We start from the raw sequence: 25,336 nt of genomic DNA, 5'->3' as shown, positions 1-25,336 counted from the left end.
GTGACTCCAGAAGCACAGCAATGTGGTCGACTCTGGCTGGCTTTTAACTGCCCTCAAAGAGCAATTCGGGATCGGCAGCAAATGCTGGCATTGTCAGTGACACTCTCATTCCGTGAAAGAATAATAAAAAAGAAAACTATCATCCCATACCGAGGAACACCTTCAGCGGCAGATGGACAGGATCTCTCACACCTGTGAAGAATTTGGTTTGACATTTAGCATCAGGAAGACAAATGTAATGGTCTAGGACATTGCCATTCCGCCAGAAATCAGCATTGATAATGTGAGGCAGGAGGTTGCTCGTAGTTTCACATATCTATGCTCAGCAATTTGCATTGGCAGCATTCTCTGTTTCCCTTCACTTCTATTTACAGATCAGCCATGATCTAATTGAATAGCAGAACAGACTCGCAGAGCTGAACAGCCTACTGCTGTTACCAATTCTCTCTCATCTTTTTGATTTCTCTTTCACTCGTTCTTCTTTGCTATCTCTTTCTAACATGCAGCAATCTCATTGGAGTTTGGGGTAGATAGAGAAGTGGAACTTACCTGGGAGAATGCCCCACCTGACCAGGTTGCATATTCCACATTTAGGGCTGGTTCAAAGAAAACCAGGCAGGTGACAACTAATAAAAATGTACCAGCAGTGATCTTCGGAACCAAAACCTGTTTTCATTCATTCCCTGCGCTGCTCCCCAATCACATGAGGAATTATGATTATCTACGTGGGGAAAAAAACAAATGGGTAGAGCTTTTTGTCTGCAATGCAGTCATGTAACCACTATTGGAACAATTTGTATTATCCCCTGCAGGCCAGTTGGCAATCCTTCTTTAGGTTACTGGATAAGGGATAAGAATTCCTGGAAAGGGTCTTTGAAGAATTAATTGCATTTAGGTTTGATTAGTTTATGCAGTTTGATCTTTGCTGAATGCTAAAATAGAGAACCACACATATTTCAAATATTTGTCAAACAGCTAAACTGGCAGGTTGCTTTACAGTTATTGCATTTGCAGCTCTGCAAAATCATGAATGTTTTTGAACAAATACACTTTCAGGACTTGCTTACAAAATGTTGGGTATGGTAGCATTGTGGTTATGTTACTGGACCAATGATTGGGAGATGTGAGTTCAATAACAGAAACAGTAGCATAGTGATAGTTTTACCGGACTAGTTACAGAGGCCTGAACTAATGCTTTGGAGTATAAGTTCAAATCCCAGCACAACAGCTGGGGGAATTTAAATTGAATTAATAAACCTGGAATGAAAAAGCTAGTCTCAGTAATGGTGGCCGTTAAAACTCATCTGGTTCACTAATCTCCTTCAGTGGAGGAAATCTACCATCCTTACCCAGTCCAGACCCATAACTGCCCTCTGAAACGGCCAAGCACACCTCAGTTGTTATCAAACTGCTACAGAAAAAGCACAGTAGCTGCACCTACACCACGTGGACTGCTGCAGCTCAAAAAGGTGGTTCACCACCACCTTGTCAAGGGGCAATTAGGGATGGGCAACGTTCACATTCCAAGAACAAATGGGAAAAAAAGAAATTTGCCATCCTTACCTGGTCTGGCCTACATGTCACTCCAAGTCCACAGCAAGGTAGTTGACTCTTAACTGCCCTCTGAAATGGCTGTGCAAAATATTAAACCGGTACAAAGAAGTTTAATAAGAATAAAACGGGACGGACACCCACAGCAACCAGATATGACAAAGGCACACTCAGCCCAGTGACCCTGCACAGTCCTCCTCACAAATATCTGGGGACCTATGCTAAAATTGGGAGAGCTGTCCCACAACCTAGTCAAGCAACAGCTTCACATGGTCATAGTCACAGCATCAAACCTTTCAACCAATGTACCCATTCCTGGATCTCTCCTGCCCCACTGGCAGGGCAGAGACCCAAGAGGTTGTGGCACAGTGGGAAGCAGTGGTCCTGATAGCCCTCAACATTAACTCCGGAGGAAGAGGCTGTTTAGCTCTTCAAGCCTGTTCCACCATTCAATGAGGTCATGACTGACCAGCGACCTAACTCCACAAGCCTGCCTTTGCCCTATATTTCTAATAGCTTGAATTAACAAAAATCTAGGAATCTCAGTTTTAAAATTAACAATTGATGGAAGAGTGTTCCAATTCCTACCATGCTCTGCATGAAAAGTTGCTTTCTAATTTCACTCCTGAAAGGTCTGGCCTAAATTTGTAAACACTGCCTCCTAGTCCTAGACTCCCCAACCCTCTATCTACCCTATCCATTCCCCTTAATATCGTGCAAGTTTTGATCAAATCAGCCCTTAATTTTCTAACCCTAGTTTGTGTGATGTCCCTTCATAATTTAACACTTGGGGGGGTTAACGCTTTTATCACCAAGAGTGGCTTAATGGCACCATTACTAACGACATAGCAGCCAAACCGGGTCTGCAGCAAATTCTGAGAGAAACAGTATTAACATAATAACCTACTTGATCTTCCTCTCACCTATCTCAGATCACGGATGCATATGTCCATGACAGTATTGGTGGGAGTGGCCAATGCATGGTCCTGGTGGAGACAAAGTCCCACCTTCACACACAGGACGCCCTCCATCGTGTCTGTGGACTAGCACGCTACTTAATGGGATAGATCCAGAACAGATCTAACAGTTCAAAACTGGGCACCTATGAGTTGCTGTGGGCCAGTAACAGCAGAAGAATGGTATTCAATCACATTTTGTAACCTCATGGCCCAAGTTCTGATGAAAAGTTAATCACTTGAAACATTGGGCTGAATTTTACGTGCCCCTGGCAGGTGTGTTTCCCATGAGGGGGCACGTAAAATGGGGTGGATGCCCATCCCACCGTCTTCCTGCTATCCCCCATAAAACAGGGGGCAGGGAGGTGTCGAAATTGGCAGCCTGCCTGCATTAATCAAATGAATAATTAAAGGTCAGTTAGGCTTGATTTCAAGCCATTTGGCCCTGATAATACGATGCCCACACCATAAAATGTCTGGTGTGGGCAGCAGGGCAGGAGCAGGAAGTCTGTTTTTCTAAAATGTTTAAAGGATGGGACAGAAGGCGGGGTGTCGCTCTTTGAGGGCTGCCCTTGGCCAATTGCTGGGCAGACCCCCTTAGATCAAGCCCCCGCTCCTTCCTTACTACCTGCTTCCTCCCTTAAGCCCCCCACCACCTCCAGCCTTCTACCTAGAACCATAGAAACATTACAATGCAAAAAGAGGCCATTCAGTCCATCATGTCTGTCCTGGCCAAAAAGAGAAAAAAGAAACTAGCTGCTCATTTTAATCCCACTTTCCAGCATCTGGTCCATAGCCTGGGTCAAAATCCTGGAACTCCCTCCCTAGCAGCACTGTGGGTGTACCTACACCACATGGACTGCAGCGGTTCAAGAAGGCAGTTCACCCTCACCTTCTCAAGGGCAACTAGGGATGGGCAATAAATGCTGGCCCAGCCAGCGAAGCCCACACCCCGTGAATGAATAAAAAAAAACATTCTGGAGACAGCATCTATCCTCTTCACCATCAACTACGTGGCCAATTTTTGTGTCACCTGCAAATTTCCCAATTATGCCTCTCACATTTAAGTCTAAATCATTAATATATACAACAAACGGCAAGGGCCCCAACACTGAGCCCTGCAGGACACCAATGGAAACCATTTTCCATTCGCAAAAACATCCATTGACTATTACTTTTGTTTCCTGTCGCTGAGCCAATTTTGAATCCAACCTGCCACCTTCCCCTGTATCCCATGGGATCTCACTTTTCTGACCAGACTGCCATGTGGGACCTTGTCAAATGCCTTACTGAAATCCATGTAGACAACGTCTACTGCACTACCCTCATCAATCCTCCTCGTTACTTCCTCAAAAAATTATTTTAAATTAGTAAGACACGATCTTCCCCTAACAAAACCATGCTGACTATCCCTGATCAACCCGTACCTTTCTTTGTGACAGTTTATCCTGTGTCTCAGAACTGATTCCAATAATTTGCCCACCACCTGAGATCAGACTGACCGGCCTATAATTTTCTGGCCTATCCCTTGCACCCTTTATAAATAATGGCCAAGCATTTACAGACTTCCAGTCCTTTGGGACCTCGCCTGTATCTAGCGAGGATTGGAAAATGATCCTCAAAGCATCTGCTATTTCCTCCCTGGCTTCCTTCAACAGCCTGGGATACAGTCCATCTGGCCCTGGTGATTTATCCACCTTCAAGGATGCCAGTCCCTCCAGTACTTCCTCTCTCACTATGCTTAATGTACTTAATATTTCACACTCCTCCTCTTTAACTAGAATGTCTGTATCATCCCTCTCCTTAGTGGAGATAGAGACAAAGTACTCATTGAGAACCCTGCCCACATCTTCTGCATCAACCCATAAGTTTTCATGCACACCTCTGATAGACCCTAACTTTGCCTTAGTTATTTTCTTGCCCTTAACGTATACTGATTTTACCTGCCAATATTTTTTCGTATCCTCTCTTTGTTTTCCTAATTTCCATTTTTACTTCACCCCTGTACTTTCTACACTCCTCTAGGCTTTCTACAGTATTAAGTATTTTATGACTGTCGTAAGCATTCTTTTTCTGCTTTATCTTGGCCTGTATGCTTCTGGATAACCAGGGGGCTCTAGATTTGACAGGACCGCCCTTCACCTTTTTTCCTAATCTCACTTTAGCATACTTCCCAATGATTTGACAGTTTTTCCTTCTAATATCTGTATCCAGTTAATTCTCGCCAGCCCACCTCTCAGCTTTGTAAAATTTGTATACCCCCAATTTAGAACTTTCACTCCTGTTCTATCTTTGTCCTTTTCCATAATGATGCTAAATCTAAATATATTATGGTCACTATCTCCAAAATGGTCCTCCATTGCTACTTGATCCACTTGCCCAGCTTCATTTCCCAAGACAAAATCTAGCCCCTTCTCATGGGTTTGTTACCTGCTGGCTAAAAAAGTTCTCTTCAGTGCAGTTCAAGAATTTAGCGGCTTCTGTGCCCTTCACACTATATCCCAATTGATATTAGGGCAGTTGAAGCCCCCAACTATTACTGCCCTATTGTTTTTGCATTCAGAAATCTTCTACATATTTGCTCTTCTAACTCCATTCCACTATTTGGGGCTCCATAATACGCTCCTAGCAGTGTGACTGCCCCTTTTTTATTTCTGAACTTAACCCATATCGCCTTATTTGATGCGTCATTTAGTATATTATCCCTCCTCAAAGCTGTAATCGATTCTTTAACCAACAATGCTACACCCCCAGACTTTTATTCCCCCCCACCCCATCCTGCTTGAAAACTCTATATCTAGGGATGTTGAGCTGCCATTTTTGCCCCTCCTTAAGCCATGTTTCTGTTACAGCGATGATATCATGCAGCCATGTGTCTGTCTGTACCCTCAGCTCATCGGCTTTATTTACTGTGCTCCTTGCATTTACGTATATACCTTTTAACACTGCCAAATTCCTGTGCTGTACACTTTTTAATCCGTGCTATTTCTGTTTTTCAGAATCACTCACTAATTCTCTATCTCCCATTCCCTGCTCTGGATTTGCCCTCAGGTTCCCATCCCCTGCCAATTTAGTTAAACCCCCCTCCCCCAACCCCCCATCCCCAAACAGCACTAGCAAATCTCCCTGTGAGGATATTCATCCCAGTCCTGTTCAGGTGTAGCCCATCTGGCTTGTACAGCTTCCCCATAACCAGCCCCAATACCTCAGAAATCTGATGACCTCCCTCCTACACCAGCTTTCCAGCCACGTGTTTATTCACTCAATTCTATTATTGGCAGGAGTAACCCTGCCAGTAATCCTAACCTACCCAATCCCTTACAGCCTAAGACCCTGGATTTACCAGCTCCGGGGATCAGTGGGCTCTGATCTTGCCCTTTTCCTGTAGTCCCGACAATTGCCACTAATGCCTTCCTGGCGCTGCCTGGACTGATGGAGCTGCTGGCTAATCCACTTGGCCAGCAGCTCCAGAGGGTGGAATTTCTGTCCCAGTGAGGGGCATAAGGCCCACGGCCCTTGTTAATCAGCCCTGTAGTGCTTTATGGCTGCGGCACAGGTTGGCGTTGAGATAGAGGATCAGCCATGATCATGTTGAATGGCGGGGCAGGCTCGAAGGGCCGAATGACCTTTTCCTATTTTCTATGCTGGCTTCATGCCAACGTGGTTTCTGGGGTTGGGGGGAGGGGGTTGTGCCGTCTACCCTAAGCCCCCCCCAATTTCCCACCGCGTATTATTCCTCCAGTTAATTTTATTTCTCTCTCCACAGATGCTGCCAGACCTGCTTAGTATTTCCAGCAGCTTCTGTTTTTATTTCAGATTTCCAGCGTCTGTAGGATGTTGCTTTTATACCTAAAAATGAGATGTGACCTGACAAAGTTCCAACACAGGACTACATGCATGCTAAACAGTGGAAGCAGCATGCTATAAACAAAGCTAAACAATCCCACTACCAGTGGATTAGATCCAAGTTTTGCAGTCCTGAATAGTGATGGACAATTAATGTGAGGTAGAGACCCATGAACTTGCCCATCCTCAATGACGGGGGAGCCCAGCACGAGTGCAAAATAGAAGGTTGAAGCATATACAAGCATTTTCAACCAGATGTTTGTATGGATGATCTACTTCAGCCTTCTCCTGAGGTCCTGTCTATCACAGATGCCTGCCTTCAACCAACTTTATTCACTCCACACGATATCAAGAAGTGGTTGGCAGGCTGGATATCGCAAAGATTATGAGCCGTGACAACTTACTGGCCGTAGTACTGAAGACTTGTGCTATTGAACTAGCCACGCCTTTATTAAAGCTGTTCCAGTACAACAACAACATTGGCATCTACCTGACAATATGGAAAATTGTCCAGGTTATGTCCTGTCCACAAAAAGCAGGACAAATCTAATTCGTCCAGATACCGGATTATCAGCCTACTCTAGATCGTCAACAACGTGATGGAAGATGTAATTAACAGTGCTATCAAGTGGCACTTACTCTGCAGCAATCTGCTCACTTGGTTTGGGTTCTGTAACTCGGCTCCTGACCTCATTACAGCATTGGTCCAAACATGGACAAATGGGCTGACTTCAAGACGTGAGGCGAGTGATTGCGCTTGACATCAAGGCAGCATTTGCAAGTGTGTGTGAAGAGAAGATGTTACACTCTACGATCCCGCAATGACCACACAAGACTCGGGCTTCCTTTTAACCGGTTTTATTCAAGCATATGCAAGAGAGCCACAATCATTCCTAACAATGAAGACCCAGCTCCCTGATTGATTGATTACATTTCACTACTTTTGTACTTTCTCTTATCATAACACATTTGAGTACATTTGAATACATCCAATTGGTAACCAACACATCGGTTCCATACTATCTCTATCCTATTGAGTACATAAACATGTGATTTTGTTAACCAATTATTCTAAGGATGTATACGTAATTACATTATCTAATCAGAGTTAAAACACGTACACAAGGACCTTGGTTCTTACAACTCAAGACTGTTTGTGTTTCATCAAAGCCCCCTCTTTGTCCATTGTTCATCTTCCCATATCTAAGCTAAAACCATTTTGTCCCTTCCCTTGTCTGAGAGAGGAGCACACTTAATCTAATTTATGTCATACTTTATCTCCAGCTTGGCTCTCAAGGCTGTGTAATGTCCATCTGGCTTTCTTCAACTGTTAATAAGTTTAGCATCAATGGCTGCCTGGAGATTTAAGTGTGATCAGCAAATTCTTACTGTGTTTTCTTTTAAGATATTTAATTTCCCCCTAACAGTGTGGCATCAAGGAGCCCAGCAAAATGGGGGGAAATTCTCCACTGGTTGGAGTCATATCTAGCACAAAGGGCAATGGCAGTGGTTTTTGGAGGGCAATAATCTCGGGCCCAGGACAACGCTACAGGATACTGCCCTAGGCCCAACCAACTTCCAACAGAATGTCATAAGTGGAGATGCTCACTGATGATTGCGTGGTGTTCACTTCCAATCAGAAGTTCCCCACGAATGAAGCAGTCCATGCCTGCTTGCAGCAATATTTGAACAACATTCAGGCTTGAGATGATAAGTGGTAAGTAACATTCTTGCCACAGAAGTGCCAGGCAATGACCATTGCCAACAAGAGAAAATCTAATCATCTCCACTTAGTGTTTGGTGGTATTAGCAATGCTGGATCCCTCACCATCCGCATCCTGGCTATAACCATTAACCAGAAACGTAACTGAACCAGCCATATAAATGTTGTGGCTACAAAAGCAGTCAGAGGCTGGTAGTTCTGTGGTGAGTAACTCACCTCCTGACCCCCCAAAGCCTGTCTACCATCTACAAGGCGCAAGTCAGGAGCGTGATGGAATACTCCCCGCTTGCCTGGATGAGTGCAGCTCCAACAACACTCAAGAAGCTTGATACCATCGAGGACAAAACAGCTTGCTTGATTGGCACCCCATCTACCACCTTAAACATTCACTCCCTCCACCACCATCGCGCAGTGGCAGCAGTGTGTACCATCTACAGGATGCACTGCAGAAACTCACAAAGGCCATTTCAACAGCACCTTCCAAATCTGCAACCACTACCACCTGGAAGAACAAGGGCACCAGATGCATGGGAACATTTAATTTTTAACCCTTAACTTTCAAGATAATTCATAGAAAGCCCTGTCTCCCCAGGTGTTCTTTTTCTGTGCATTTTCTGTTCAGGTACTGATGTTGAAGTAAATACTGAAAGTAATAAAGTTATTGAGGTAATCAGCTTGCTTTTGTACTGAAATTATAAACAACAAAACCATAATTCTTCTCTCCTTACTCCTTAATTCTTTGTTCTCTTTTCTTCCCCAATCTATTATTTTTTCTGCCTATTCTGACTTATTTATCCTCAAACTTTAATGTTTAATGTTTAAACTTTAATGTTAATAAACTTATCCTTTTATCTTCATTTAATTTCCATTGCCTATTATACACATAGGAGCAATTTTTCTTCAAGGTTTTTGTGAGGTTTTAGGTTTTGAAAATCCAGCAGGAAAAAAGTTGACATATGTTGTCACTGAGTCAATCTGCAATGTTCATTTTAAGTGCCAACACAGGAAGATTCTTCTAAAGGATGAGTATATATTATGGTCCATAGAGCTTGCTGTTAATGAGTCAACACACCCGTACTAAAGCAGTCACACCAACTCATTGACGTTTATGTCACTGTCCAAGAGGCTTCTTGCGCGCAAGTGATTTTCCTTACTGCGTCATATTAAATGAAGCCATTTGTTCATTTCTGTCCCCTGTTTGCAACTCTGTCTTTTTCTTCCATTTCTTTGCCCTAATGTATCTCTCAGTTTCACAGTCAGCCAGTAATCCATATAATCATCACTCTCACTGAATCCATATCTAGCATTTGGAATCTTAAGCAGATTTGCAATGTTTTAGAAATATTTAAGAATGTATGTAGCCAGTTGTAAAGGAACACAAAATTGTTGAAATTTATATTTGCAGGTTGTTTGAGTTGCCATGTAAAAGTAAATACAAATACTCTTTAAGAATGTATGCGTTAATGTTGTAAAACAACTATAAAGAGTGCTTCTGGATTCATTTTGAGATGGTAAAAAGTGCCCTGCTTGTTTTGTTAGGGACTAAAATTGCTGATCCAAACAATATTAGGATAATGCTTGCTTCCATGTGTTCACTGGTTTGCATTACCCATTATCGGGGATGTTCAAATTTTATTAAAAAACTAGTGCATACAGTGGATACGACCTGTTGCTCAGAATCTTGTATGCAATCGGTTTACTTACCATTGCAAGTTCATGAGGTTGTGTAAGGAAGCAAGGAACGTATGAGTAGACAAATTAGTTGTAGTGAACATCTTAATGGGTTACTGTCAAGTGAATCCCGTTGGAAAATATTATGATGAACTCCACGGCATGTAACTTCTGATTACTGTCTACATTCACACATGGAAGGCGACTTGTGTAAGGTATTGGATTGCTGCAAGTGTGTCTGTTACAGTACTCCTGCTGGAATTAACCTTCATGAGATGGGGGAAGAGAAAATGGGCAACAGTATTAACTTGTGATATGGGGAGAGTTGTCATTCTCACTGCTGAAATTTGTATTTTGTACCTATCAATGCATATTATATACACAGCCCTTTTTAAAAATGCACATACATTATCGGGCATAATAGATTATGAGTATTTCAACTGGGATTGGGAACTGTTTATAAAAATATAAGTTACACTTGGAAGACAGTTAAGTAACTTTGTGGTGTCATCACAAAATAGTTATGATGTGGGTGTTTAATTGAAAGAGACTAGTGAAACATTTGGAAGATATGTGAAGGCCTCAAGTGACATCTAATTCATGAAAGCAAAACACTGTGGAAGCTGGAGATCTGAAATAAAAACAGAAAGTGCTGCAAAAACTCAGCAGAGAGAAACTCAGAGAGAGAAACAGAGTTAGTGTTTCAAGTCTGTGTAGTTTTAAAAAGAGCTGTGTATATAATATGCATTTATAGGTACAAAATATAAATTTCAGCAGTGAGAATGACAACTCTCCCCTTATCACAAGTTAATACTATTAACCATTTTCTTTTCCCCGCTCCTGAAACGTTGAGTATTGTTCCAGACATCTAATTCATGTTGCATTGTCATGAATTCTATTTGATTTTAATTTTTTTTTCATGCAGGTTGTGTGGTAGTAAGTTTTCTGGTTTTTGTTTTGCATTTTTATAACCACTCACATACAGTAATTTTTTTACTTGTTCATGGGTTGTGGGCTTCACTGGCTAGGCCAGCATTTACTGCCCATCCCTAATTGACCTTGAGAAGGTGGTGGTGAGCTGCCTTCTTGAACCCCTGCAGTCCATGTGGTGTAGGTACACCCACAGTGCTGTTAGGGAGGGATTCCAGGATTTTGACCCAGCGACAGTGAAGGAACGGCAATATATTTCCAAGTCAGAATGGTGAGTGACTTGGAGAGAACTTCCAGGTGGTGGTGTTCTCATCTGTCTGCTGCCCTTGTCCTTCTAGATGGTGGTGGTCATGTGTTTGGAAGGTGCTGTCGAAGAAGGCTTGGTGAGTTACTGCAGTGCATCTTTGAGATGGTACACACTGCTGCCACCATGTATCAGTGGTGGATGGGGTAGCAATCAAGCGAGTTGCTTTGACCTGGACGGTGTCAATTTTCTTGAGTGTTGTTGGAGCTGCACTCATCCAGACAAATGGAGAGTATTACAACATACTCCTGACTGCCTTGTAGATGGCGGACAGGCTTTTAGAAGTCAGGAGGTGAGTTATTTGCTGCAGGATTCCCAGCCTCTGACCTGCTCTTGTAGGCACAGTATTTATGTGTGATCCAGTTCAGTTTCTGGTCAATGATAACCCCCATGATGTTGATAGTGGGGGATTCAGTGATGGTAATGCCTTTGAATGTCAAGGGACGATGGAGAGATTCTCTCTTGTTAGAGATGATCATTGCCTGGCACTGTCTGGCTCAAATGTTACTCGCCACTTGTCAGCCCAAGCCTGGATATTGTCCAGGTCTTGCTGCATTTGGACATGGACTGCTTCTGTATCTGAGGAGTCGTGAATGGTGCTGAACATTGTGCAATCATCAGCGAACATCCCCACTTCTGACCTTATGATGGAAGGAAGGTTGTTGATAAAGCAGCTGAAGATGGTTGGGCCGAGGACACTACCCTGAGGAACTCCTGCAGTAATGTCCTGAGACTGAGGTGATTGATCTCAAGCAACCACAACCATCTTTCTTTGTGCTAGGTATGACTCCAACCAGCGGAGAGTTTTCCCCCTGATTTCCACTGATCCCAGTTTTGCTAGAGCTCCTTGATGCCACACTGGGTCAAATGCTGCCTTGATGTCAAGAGCAGTCACTCTCACCTCAGCTCTGGAGTTCAGTTGTTTTGTCCATGTTTGAGCCAAGGCTGTAATGAGGCAATGAGCCAAGCAGCCTTGGCGGAACTCAAACTGAGCATCAGTGAGCAGGTTATTGCTAAGCAAGTGCTGCTTGATAGCACTGTTGATGATCCGTTCCATCACTTTGCTGATGATGGAGAGTAGACTGATGAGGTGGTTATTGGCCAGGTTGGATTTGTCCTGATTTTTGTGTAGAGGACATACCTGGGCAATTTTCCACATAGCTGGGTAGATGCCAGTGTTGTAGCTGTACTGGAACAGCTTGGCAAGAGGCGTAGCAAGTTCTGGAGCACAAGTCTTCAGTACTATTGCCAGAATATTGTCGGGGCCCATCGCCATTGCAGTATTCAGTGCCTTTAGCCGTTTCTTGATATCATGTGCAATGAATTGAATTGGCTGAAGACTGGCATCTGTGATGCTGGTTTCCTCTGGAGGTAGAACGATACATCATGCCCAGCTGGTGGATGTGACAGATATCGCTTGCGAAACAGCTTAGATAACTCGAGCAACGTTGTGAAGTATTTTCATTTTTAATATGGAAGGAACTGACTGTATGCTTATCAAGTCTCCTCACCTACCTTGATCTATCATCTGTAAAGGATGTTTGTATGTTTCCAATTTCAGGGCAAACTATTGCAATTTTATTTTATATCCATGAAAAATAGCTGTTTATCTTTGTGATGCCATATCCGTACAATATGATTTGTACATTCACTTAGATTTCTCTGGAGAAATGTGATTTTTTTTTGATCATCTGATCTTTTAAGTTAAACAAAAATGTAATTAATTTTTGTTAGATTCGTGGAACTTTAAAAAGTTGGACAAAGCTGTGGTGTGTACTGAAACCTGGAGTGTTGTTGATCTACAAAACCCCAAAGAATGGCCAGTGGGTGGGAACATTGCTTCTTAATGCCTGTGAACTCATTGAGCGGCCATCAAAGAAGGACGGCTTCTGTTTTAAAGTCTTCCACCCCTTGGAGCAATCCATTTGGGCTGTAAAGGTTTGTGGAGCTAGTTTTTCTCTTTCTGTAGGTGTACTGAATTCTGGTCTTGACGTGCAAGATGCTTTTGGGATTGAACTGCAGCACCTCAGAATTTGGCCCTGAGATTTTACTGTTTTTCATGTCTGCAGGTGCTGTCACTCAGAAAATGAACTGTTAATAGGTTGATAATTTTTTTTTCAGCATAAATTTATTATTGGATTTTCTTTTGCCTTTGGGCTCCCTACAGTGTTTTAGATAGGTGTTTTGATTTTTTTTAAAAACTCATTAAACCTTGGATTTTTATCACAAAGCTTTACTTGACATTTGGAAATAGATGTCTTGCTCTTTAGGGCTCCAGCATGTGTACTGGATTCAGGGCTCCTTAGCCAACCTGTTGTAAGTTTTTATTTAAAAGACAAATGCAGAAACTAGCCCTAATATACTAAAATTTAGCCATAGTTTTGTTATTGGAATATTAACTGTATACTACCACCACCACCTCACCCTTGGAAGAATGAAACCAACTATAGTACCTCCTCCATTGCCCAGTGAAGACTCACCAATTCAGCAATGCACAAGGATTGTTTGTGGACCTACCTATTTGTATAACTCAATATTCCAGTGCTTTTACCTACCAAGCTATTTGGAAATAATTTTTGTTTTATTAATAACCAGCAATTGTTCTGCACATCAGGATGATTATATGTTCTTTTTCATGTTCTTTTTCAGTATGCTGTAACATATCAAAATATGACAAAGTTCTGAACTTTACCTGACACCAGCCATGTGCTTCACTCCCAGCAGGCACCATGTTCATTTTTTAAAAAATTCTGCCTAGAAATACAACCTATTTGGCTTATCTGTGTTGGTGGTTACCCTCTGCACAAGCATATAGTTCTAATCATATTTACCTGGCCTGTTCCCATATCTCTTTATCCCCTTTTCCTTCTCTGCCTATTCAAGCTAATCTTGAATGTTGACTTAGTTTCTGCCTCAACCAACCGCTAACTCTGAGAGTGAATTGCCCACACTCGCAATTCTAGGTGAAGAAGTTTCTCCTGGCATCTTTTAAGTATTTTACAATTAATCTTGTATCCCTGACCCTCAATCTAGACCCCTTAACTACAGGGAATAATCTGCTTCTGTCTTCCCTGCCCTATCCTTTCCTAATTTTGAACAACTGTTTAATTTTTTGGGTAATCTGCATTGCTCTAATAAAAAGAGCCTTAATTTTTGTATGTGTGACATAAATTTCTTCATTTTAAGGAGATAATATTCAAAACATAAAATGTATTGCACTGAATGTAACTTTGTTTTTAAGGGTCCCAAAGGTGAAACTGTTGGGTCCATAACTCAGCCACTGCCCAGTAGCTACCTGATATTTCGAGCTGCTTCAGAATCTGATGGTAAGAATTTAGAAAAAGAAGTTGGGTTATCATGGAATGTTGTTAAAAGCAGTAAGTGGATAAATAGCGTGTTCTGAATCATAGAATGGTTACAGCATAGAAGGAGGCCACTTGGCCCGTCATTATCTGTGCTGACTCTCTGAAAGAACAATTCACCTCATACCACTCCTTGCCTTCTCCCCATAGCCCTGCAAGTTCTTCCTTTTCAGATCATAACACAATTCCCTTTTGAATGCCTCAATTGAATCTGCCTCCACCACACTCTCAGGCAATGCATTTCAGACCCTAACCACTCGCTGCATGAGAATGTTTTTCCTCCTGTCTCCATTCTTTTGCCAATTACCTTAAATTTGTGCCCTCTGGTTCTCGATCCTTCAGCCAATGGAAACAGTTTCAACATATCCACCCTGTCAGGATCCCTCATGACTTTGAATACCTCTATCGAATCTCCTCTCAGCCTTCTCTTCAAGGAAACAGCCCCATTGAAGTTGGCTGTCCCATAGCATATTTTACATGCCATGGATTGTTTATTTCCCTTTTCCATATCATAAACCTTATGATACAATGATCGCTGTACCCTAAACACTCCCCTACTGACACTTGATCCACCTCATTCCCAAGAACTAGGCCCAGCAAGGTTTTCTTTCTTGTTGGACTGGAAGCATGCTGCTGTAAAAAAAATCCAGAGCACGCACTGGCAACTTTTGCCCCTCTCTGTCCTTTACACTGCTACTATCCCAGCCTATATTTGGATAATTAAAGTCCCCCATTATAATTATTCTATAATTCTTTCACCTCCCTGTAACTTCCTTTCGAATTTATTCCACTACATCATTCCCACTAGCTGGTGGCCTATTGACTACAGTGAGCAATGTAATTGCACCTTTTTTGTTCCTTAACTCTAGCCAGATAAATTCTGCCCTTGACCCCTCTGGGACTTCCTCTCTTTCCAGCACTACAGTTTTCCCCTTTTATCAATACTGCCACCCCTCCCACTTTCCTATCTTTCATGAACATCTTGTATCTATTCATAGACTAGCTGATTACCTTCTAAAGGCACCACTGATGATGGCACAAGTGAGCAGAATTATAAGATGGTATTTGTTCACTTTCATCTCATTAATTTAAAAGAGTGTCTCTGTTGGTAGAATGAGCTCATATTTTTTCTCTTGGGTACATCTGCTGAGGGTTATAAGTAATATTGTTCAGGTAAAAGGTTTAAAGCCATGTCTTGCAAACAGACCACTTGTTTGTCTCCAAAAGTAAGTTCTGCCTACAGTCGACTCCACAATTATGCCTGGAAATGCATGACATTAAGCTGAAGACTAATACAAAACTTTACCAGATCATTGTCCTTACCACCTGCTGTATGGTGCAGAATCCTGGCTCTGCTGTTGGCACGATAAAACTCTGGAATGCTTCCACCAAAGGCACTTTAGGTCCATCATGAGAATTCAATGGCAGGATCAAATCACAAATAACAAAGTCCTTCAATGTGCTGTGCTCAACAGCATGAAGATCACCTTCCAGAAAATTCAACTTAGATGGGCAGCCCATGTCTCCCACATGGGTGATTACAGAATCCCCAAGCAGATCTTCTATGAGGAATTGTCTCAGGACAAACCACATCAACTCCTGCATTGCAGACCTTGGGAAAATATTGCAAACACTGGCCCATGCTTCGAGGACCATCTGCGCCAAACTTGCGACATCAAAGCACCCGCGCTTCTGCAGAAGCTCCCCCAGGCATCTCCAACAACAACATGAACTGCCAATTCTGTGGACGTCCATGCCAATCCCACATCGGACTCTTCAGTCATGAGAGGACCCACAGAAGACAATGAAGTCACTTATAGCACAGACATACCGAGGAGTCTACCACGGTTAATTCTGATGAGTTTTTTCACGGTAGTAAGTGCAACCGTGTGAGGTCGGACCGGTAGGTGGTCCTGCTTAAGTGGTTCACAGATGAAAAAGTTTGAGAACCACTGCTGTGGGAGAAAAATAATCAAGCCATTTTTAATTGAAAGTATTTAATTTTAAAATATTACCACTCGTTTTATTGCCATGTGATTCTTTTATGGCAGTTATTGAGCCAAGGAAGAGTTACATTTGAGTCTGTTTGTTTGCAAATAAATTATTTGTTATATTTTGTTTCCCACCTGCCTGGTTTTACACATCTGGTGTAACACAACTGTCTTAGATGTCAATAATGGGCACCCTGTTCATTGTATATATCAATTGGGTGTTAATTGTATTCATATAAAGGCATTAATTGCAAACTCACCTGTGCTCGTAGAAGCAGACTGAAGGAGGGTTTTGGCATAGGGTGCACATTATGTCGTGTGCTTCTCCGTAAGTAAAAACTTAGAAGTGTGTGCTGACATACGCTTCACTGTTCTGTTCTTCACCACCTGGCTTTCTGAGTTCTCACACACCCTTCAAACTCTTACAGGAAGGTGTTGGATGGATGCTTTGGAGCTTGCTCTGAAATGTTCAAGCCTCCTTAAGCGAACAATGATTAGAGAAGGCAAAGAATTTGATCTAAACGCCTCGGAGAACTGTCATGTTGCACTTTTTGGATTACTGCGAGCAAATGCTCTCCAAAATCCAGAACACTACCAGTAAGTGGTTCTTTTGACACTTGATATTGAACAGCTACAGAGTTCACACATTGTGTTGGCAATGCTAATTATACAGAATGGGTTGAATTTGACCTAAAGACTATTTTTAATAAATCAATGTATTTGTTTTAATCATACTTAACTTTGACAATTGGAAATCTAAGTTTCTCGGTTACATTATAATGTTCAAGTATGTTTTTATTGGGAATTGTGAAGAGCTATACATTTAGAAATCTAGAAATTTGGAAAGCAACCAAGTGCTGCTGTCCACCTGAATTAATGCTGAGGCTACAGCTAAAAGTGCATGCACTATAGATTTTTCTTTGAAGCAGACATTCTGTGATTTCCAGGATTATAAAGGTTATAGCTCACCAGTGATAAAATAAAACCAATGAAGCAATAATTTTGGGGCTAATATTGTGGGTGTGTATATAGAAGCATGAAACAACTTGCTCTCTCAAGTGGATGTAAATGATCTCTTAAGAAGAGCAATGGAGTTCTCCCTAGTTCCCTGGCCAATATTTATCGCTCAGTCGTTAGTAAAGCAGATTATCTGGCTAGCGTCACATTACAATTTGTGGGAGCTTGCTGCGTTCAAATTGGCTGCCACATCTCCCCTATTACAAGAATTATCTCATTTCATTGGCTACAAAGCATTTTGGACATCCTGAGGTCATGAAAGGTGTGGTGCATAAAAGTGAAAGTCTTTCTTTTTAACCAACCCTTTGGTCAAAGAAACCATGTCTAGGAGTAGTTGTTTTTCTCTCTGAAAGGGTATATCAAATTTCAGTCATTGTTCTTTGGTTATATTTGAGTTTGTAGTGCACTGTCGAAAGGGTTGCAAAATTGGTTGTCTTCTGACACTGAAAGTGCAGTTTCGAGGGAATGCTGTCATCCTCCTCCAGAGATGTTTAATTGAGACAGTTTGGATGTGGATGGATGTTCAAGGCTTCCTGGCACTCATTGAAAAGTAATCAATTTCGGCTCGCATTCCTGCGTCAGCCAGTGCCACAAAAAAATAAATAATTTAACTGCCCAGTCACTTTGTTGTTATCCCTTGGGTTTTACTGGAGCAGAATGGCTGCCTTATGCCTGCATGTGTGACTTCACATTGAAGATTGGTTCATTGTGTCAATGATTTAAATATAGAACACTGTAGAAATAATAGCCTTGATTTTGTGGTGGTAATGATGAGGAATCTGTCAGCACTTGCCAGGATTACTCCAGTGATGTGGACAACAACTTTGGGAGCACTCACATGCACACAATAATGAGGAGCTCCAGAAGTTGCCATAATCGTGGAGTCATGACGGCACAGGAGGAGTCCCTGCCAGTTCTCTGTAGATCAATCCAACCACGCCCATTCCCTCATTTTATACCCAAAGCCCTGCAAGTTTATTTTGTTCAGGTGCCTTCCCTTTGAACTTCCCTTTGAAATCATCCAAGCCACAGGGTCATTTGTGGCATAGAAGGAGACCATTCAGCCCACCAAGCCTATATCATGACCTGTGCAGCATCATCTTCCTTGGTAGAGACAGATGCAAAGTATTGGTTCAATACCTCAGAGATGTATTCTGCCTCCTTGCATAAATCCCTTTTTCAGTCCTTAAGCAGCCCCACTCCTTTTCCCACCCTTTTACTATTTAGGTGCCAATTTTGGACTCTCTTTTATGTTAACTGCCAGTCTCTTCTCACTCTCTTTTTGTTTCTTTTATTTGCTTTTTCAATTCTCCCCGAACCTTCTATATTGAGCCTGGTTCTTAATTGTATTGTCCACTTGACATATTTTTGGCTTCATTTTACTCTCTCTATCTTTTTTGTTATCCATGGAGCTCTGGATGGGTTTATACCTTCGCCATACCTGAACTATCTCTCCTTTAAAGGCAGCCCATTGTTCAGTTATAATTTTGCCTGCCAATTTTTGCTTCCAATTGATCAGGGCCAGATTCATTCTCACTCCACTGAAGTTGGCTTTCCCCTAGTTAATTATTTGTACTCTGGATTGTTTCTTGTCCTTTTCCATAGCCAACTTAAATCTTATGATACAATGATCACTGTCCCCTAAATGTTCCCCTATTGACACTTACTCCACTTGGCCCACCTCATTCCTAAGAACCAGGTCTAGCAGTGCCTCGTTTTTCGGTGGAATAGAAACATACTGCTGTAGAAAATTGTCCTGAACACACTCTAGGAACTCTTGTCCCCTCTGCTCTTTATGCTACTACTACCCCAGTCTATATTTAGATAATTAAAGCCCCCCCCACCCCCAGTATAACTGTTCTATAATTCTTGCATGCCTCTGTAATTTCCCTGCAAATTTGTTCCTCAACATGTTTCCTTTAGTTGGTGACCTATAGACTACACCGAGCAATCTTTTTGTTTCTTCGCTCCAACCAAATAGATTCTGTCCTTGACCCCTCTGGCACATCTCTCTCTAGCACTGCAATGTCAATGTCCTCCTTAATCAATACCACCAACCACCCCCCATTCCCCCCCGGCCTTCTCCTTCCTTTCCTATTTTTCATGAATGCCTTGTATCCAGGAATATTTAATACCCAGTCCTGCCCTTCTTTGAACCAGGTCTCCATTATAGCCACAACATTGTATCTCCACATGGCAACCTGCGCCTGTAGCTCACCGATCTTATTTGTCACATCCCACATGTTTTCACATACATGCACAGTCACCCTAATGTAGACTTTATTACTTTCCCTCTTACTCTGACCCCACCTAATAACTTACTAACCTAATTCTAGTGCTATCTGTCTCTCTCAATTCTCTGTGCACCTTGGTACCCCTCTCTAGTATTACTTCCTGATTCCCACAGCCCTGCTAAGCCAGTTTGAAACCTCCCCAATTGCACGAGCAAATCACCCACAAATTGCAGTGATATATTCCCACACTGCTATTTGTGCTTGTAGCTCATCAACCTTATTCACCGCACTTTGTGCATTGTAAGCCTGTCTTTGTATTCCTTTGTTGTCAGCGATTCTACACTCCTCCAGAGGTTCAACTGTTGAAATCCTTCCCCATCTACCCCAGACTGCAATCAGTGGAAAATCTTGAATTGACGAGAACTTCTATTCTTATGCTGTTAATTTCACTATAAACTCCTTGAATAAGTTACATCCTTTTGAATGAGATTTAATTGGTTTCTTATGGCCTACTAAATTCATAATTACTGATGAACACCCTCACTGGCTTCGAAAAACTAATTGTCTATTGTGGTATATCAAATTTCTTCATTATGTTAAAGACATTCTACATTTTTAAAATATTCTTAAAGTTTATTTATCTTTACTTTAGCTTCTATCTTAATCCAATCATTATTCATTTCACGATCTGAAAATTGAAAAAGTGTAGGATAAATTACTTCTAATTTCCTGGTTTGTAAGAATAGTTCAGTGTGATTGGCTGTTTTCCCTGATTGCTGACAACACTGTTGCTCCATGCCTGGCAATCCCCTTTACTTGCTACCCGATTAAAACTGCACTCGGGAAAGGGGAAATCTGTGCTACAGAGATCGCTAGCTCATTGTGGGTGGATTTCTTCAACATCAGTGGTTGCAGCATTGCTTCACCACAGACCACAAAATCCAGGCCATAATGATTATGTACAGGACCCAGACTCCAGACTGGTGCAAGACTTCCCAGAGAGCAGATACCAGATTGCACTGGTATTTCAGTCTTATAATTAATCGTGTACTCCAGCTATCTTTTTATGTGTGATGCTAGGGCATTTATGTGCTCCTTACAGCTTGTTCAAATGGTACATTGATTTCCAAATGGTTAACCTGCATACTTATAAGTAGGTAAAGTCTTCTTAGTTGGATCTGAAGGCATGGACCATTATTTTTAAGATTGTAACCTCACCCTGTCATATTTTAAGAGCTACTTAAGTGTGAGTCATTTTGAGACATGGTACATTAGTGCTTTTAGATGCTGTGCCATAAAATCAAGTACAATTTTGTAGATGTGAGAGTAATTGATAGAAAATTGAATGACAAGTCACTGGGACCATACTTGTCCAAGTTCTAATGCTGAACTCAAAAATATATCATTTGTAACTCAAAAATGAAATCCTCAGAAGGCAGTGCATGGCTGACAGAGATTTAAAGAGAACTGGAAGATTGGTGATGAATATTCTAGACAGATAATAGAGCTAAAAATTGAAACTAATTTTTACAATAAATGAGTACCTTTTCTTTTTTGAGGATGGATTGAGCAGTGGCCCAGTCTCACTGGCTACTGAAGTCCCACCTACTAGAAAATGGAAATACTTTTCGCAAGTTGTTATCCACACCAGTAATGTTGTTAAATTCATTCTGTAAATGATATCTCCAATCTGTCAGTGATACAGAAGCCAATGTATCACAGAATCTCAGAAATATTACAGTGCAGAAGGAGGCCATTCAACCCGTCATCTTATCTGCACTGGCTCTCTGAGCAGTTCACCGAGTGCCATTCTCCCACCTTCTCCCCGTTATCCTTTTTAGATAACTGCTTAATTCCCTTTTGACTGCTTCAATTGAACCTTTTCCACCACACTGAGTATATTACAGCTTTTCAAGTAAGGGCAGCCTAGAAAGAATTAATCTTTGTTTCTCTAGTTAAAATAAGGAAACCCTGCAATTAATGAAATTATATTTTCAGGTTAAATGAAAGTGAGATAGAACAACAGCACTTTAGAGACCATGACCTTTACTCCGATAAATCAGATAGGGAAAATGAGCCTGACCATGAGGAATCGGATAATGATGCACTGGAGAAAAGTGGAAAAAGTGAGGAAAGTGACTCTGACATATCAGAAAAACATGATGACCTGTACAGTGATCTACAGCCTATAGACATAGTAAAGGAAACGTGTTACGTAGAAGAAGCCCATGAAGAATTGGGAGAGGTAAGAGAAGCTGTATTGGATATGATATAATATATTTTTATTTCATAATTTCATGAAAATAAAATGAAGGATGATGTTCATTTCAATGAACAGTTTACTGCTTTGTGGTTCCGATTTTTAGTTGCTGCCTGTTTGCGCTGATCAAAGTCGTGCATGTTGAGGTGCTGGAGAATGGAATGCTGCCTATGTTGTGTGCACTCAGTGTCAGCACAAGTAGCTCAGTATTCAGTATAGCACAATTAGATGCTAAAAGGTTGTGGACATTCATGGACCACATTCATGCAAAGTAACATAAGCTGAAGCCTAGAAGGGAGTCATCGATTAACCTAACAATTGATATATGGCTGAGCGTAAAGTGTATGTATTAACCTTTCAGCCACAAGTTGTTTAATTCAACCAGCACATCTTCCTCCTACAGAGTGATGGCTCTTAATCCTATTAAAATGAGTGATCTTACATGTTATTACTAACAGGCAACATTTTCTTATTTAATAAAAAACAGCCTTACGCCTTTGGTGTCCCACTCACTCTCACCCCAGGCATTGGTGAGATGTGGGATAGGAGGCTGAAGCTTCAGTTGAAACTGCTACACCTCCCTGGATTTGGCACTATTCATACTGATGCAACACCATTGTATTGCTGTCCACCAATAGCAGCTGTGCTTTCAGCTTCTGGGCTCTAAGCTCTCAGATTCCCTTCTGACTCTCTTCTCTGTCTCTGTTAAGATTCCCCTTAAAACTTAGTTTTTTGACCAAGCTTTTGTAAGCCAATCTGCCCTAATATCTCCTTATGTGGCTCAATGTTAAGTTTTGAACACATGTTTGGCAGTGTTATGATGTGGCAGGTGGCATTTGCCAGGCTGACCAAATCCACAAGGGAAACTTGGCCAGGCTATCACAATGGTTTTGCAATTTGTATTTATTACAAGAACGTTTGTGTATTGAATTCAGAAGTAATGAGTCCGCTAACACCCTTAGAGATTTTTAAAATTAAATTAAAACATGTATTAACAAAAGAAAGGAATAAAACACACAGACAAGATTACAGTTACACCGTTACTTAATATTATAATAAATCCCAAAATTCCTAATTAACCTGACTCCCAACTACTTTTAAGGCAACAGTTCAAACTAGATTTTAAATTTAGATAAGCAATCCAGCAAGGTTACCACAGGCACCCACTCGACAGTGGAATTCCAAAGGCTTTTAACACAACTTTGGTTACTGGTATAGCAGACATCTGCACAGTGGCTGGAGGCAGTTTCCACAAGTCTGTTTCACACAATGTATCTTTTAGATCTTAACGGCCACCCTGATACAACCTTCCATCCTTCTTTAAATGCACTTCTTCCTCTTTAATCTATAAATCCCATTGTTCTCATATGTCTTTGGAATTTACTTTTCTCATACTATAAAAATGTTGTCAATATGGCCTTTTCCTTTTGGGAAAATTAAATGTAATAACCTTGCCCTATTCATCTTGTTAGTTGTAAACATGCTATCCTGCCTCTTCGAAAACTGAGTAACTCCCCACTTACCTTTGCATGCAAATTTCATTCACACCCTATCTGCTGACTTTACCCTAGCTCACTCATTAGCATTTCAAATACCCTTTCTACACCCAACTCTTTTGATCATTTCAACCTTGCAGTCTATCCAACTCGAATTCAATTAAATCAGCCACACACGCAGAACCATCCACACTCACAAACATAAGCCTACCTTACAATATCCCACAATATTATTATGAAAAATATGATTGTTTCATGACAGCACCTTGATGGCCAAGTTGTTGCCCTTCTGAATGATCAGTAGCAGGCTCCTCCTAGTCATTCAGTGCCACCGCGCTTCAAGGAGAGCTTCAAAGCAGCTTTGAGATGTTTTCTTTGTCCTCCTTGGAACATTGGCCATTTGAGAATTGAGAGAACAGATATGTAGGCAAACTTCAGAGAAGTGTAAATATAATAGGGTAGTAATAGTGGAGGAATTCAATTCCCCCAACATTAACTGGGCTAGTCATAGTGTGATAGGTTTAGAGGGAGCGGAATTCTTAAAATGCATCCAGGAGAGCTTTTTAAGCCAGTACGTGGAAGGTCCTACAAGAGGTGGTCCTGGGCTGAATTTTAGGGAATGAAACCGGGCAAGTGGTAGAGGTATCAGTGGGGGAGCATTTTGCAGATAGTGATCTGCAAATCTGTGAGATTCAAGGTTGTTATGGAAAAGGTCAAGGATGGGCCAGAAATCAGAGTTCTAAATTGGGGGAAGGCCGATTTTAATAAGATCAGATATGATTTGGCCAGAGTGGATTGGGAGCAGCTACTTTTAGGTAAATTTGTGTGAGAGCAGTGGGACTCATTCAAGAAGGAAATAGGGAGAGTACAGGGCCAACATATTCCAGCAAAGACAAAGGGTGGGACCAACAAATCCAGGGAACCCTGGATGTCGAGGGATATACAGGATTGGATAAAGAGAAAAAGGGAGGTTTATGGCAGATACCAAGGGCTCAAAACAGCGGAAGCCCTAGAGGAACATAGAATGTGTAGGGGGGAGCTTAAAAAGGAATTTAGGAGAGCAAAAAGGGGGCATGAAAAAACATTGGCAGGTAAAATAAAGGAAAATCTAAAGTTATTTTACAAATACATTAAGAGTAAGAGGATAACTAGGGAAAGAGTAGGGCCCATTAATGACTATAGTGATAATTTGTGTGAGGAGCTGGAAGATGTTGGTAGGGTTCTAAATGAATACTTTGTGTCGGTGTTCACGAGTGAGGGGATGACGTGGGTATGGAAATCAGGCAGAAGGACTGTGATATAATTAAAGAAATTAGCATAGAAAGAGAGGAGGTTCTAAATGGTCTGGCAGGCTTAAAAGTAGATAAATCTCCAGGCCCGGATGAAATGTATCCCAGGCTGTTGAGTGAGGCAAGGGAGGAGATAGCAGGGGTGCTGGCAATAATTTTCAATAGCTCTCTGGCCACAGGAGAGGTGCCAGAGGACTGGAGAACAGCTAATGTGGTACCGTTATTCAAGAAGGGAGGAAGGGATAAACCAGGGAACTACAGGCCAGTCAGTCTTAACCTCAGTGGTGGGGAAACTATTGGAAGCAATTCTGAGGGACAGAATTAATCTACACCTGGAGAGGCAGGGATTAATCAAGGACAGTCAGCATGGTTTTGTTAAGGGGAGATCATGTCTGACCAATTTGATTGAATTTTTCGAAGAGGTGACCAAGTGTGTAGATGAGGGCAATGCATTTGACGCAGTCTAGTTGGACTTCAGCAAGACTTTTGATAAGGTCCCACATGGGAGACTGATAACGAAGGTAAGAGCCCATGGGATCCAAGGCAATTTGGCAAATTGGATCCAGAATTGGCTGAGTGGCAGGAAGCAGAGGGTGATGGTCGAGGGGTGTTTTTGTGACTGGATGCCTGTGTCCAGTGGGGTTCCACAGGGATCGGTGTTGGGTCCCTTGCTATTTGTGATTTATATAAAGGATTTAGACTTGAA

The 25,336-nt window shown here is 41.7% G+C and overlaps 1 protein-coding gene across 8 annotated transcripts in view; it reads left to right on the top strand.

Moving 5' to 3' along the window:
* The window catches only part of osbpl8 (oxysterol binding protein-like 8), a 262,935-nt gene that overhangs the window by 202,080 nt on the left and 35,519 nt on the right, over positions 1-25,336 (top strand). For all 8 annotated transcript variants that reach the window (XM_078567629.1, XM_078567627.1, XM_078567634.1 and 5 more), the window contains 4 exons: positions 12,716-12,919; positions 14,223-14,307; positions 16,763-16,931; positions 21,584-21,830. In XM_078567629.1, coding sequence (XP_078423755.1) covers positions 12,716-12,919; positions 14,223-14,307; positions 16,763-16,931; positions 21,584-21,830 — 705 coding nt within the window. The remainder of the gene's footprint in view (positions 1-12,715; positions 12,920-14,222; positions 14,308-16,762; positions 16,932-21,583; positions 21,831-25,336) is intronic.

This window comes from Cetorhinus maximus, chromosome 22 (genome assembly GCF_964194155.1).
Source record: "Cetorhinus maximus chromosome 22, sCetMax3.hap1.1, whole genome shotgun sequence".
In the NCBI taxonomy this organism is placed as follows: Eukaryota; Metazoa; Chordata; class Chondrichthyes; order Lamniformes; family Cetorhinidae; genus Cetorhinus; species Cetorhinus maximus.
This window is presented reverse-complemented; position numbering and strand designations above follow the sequence as displayed.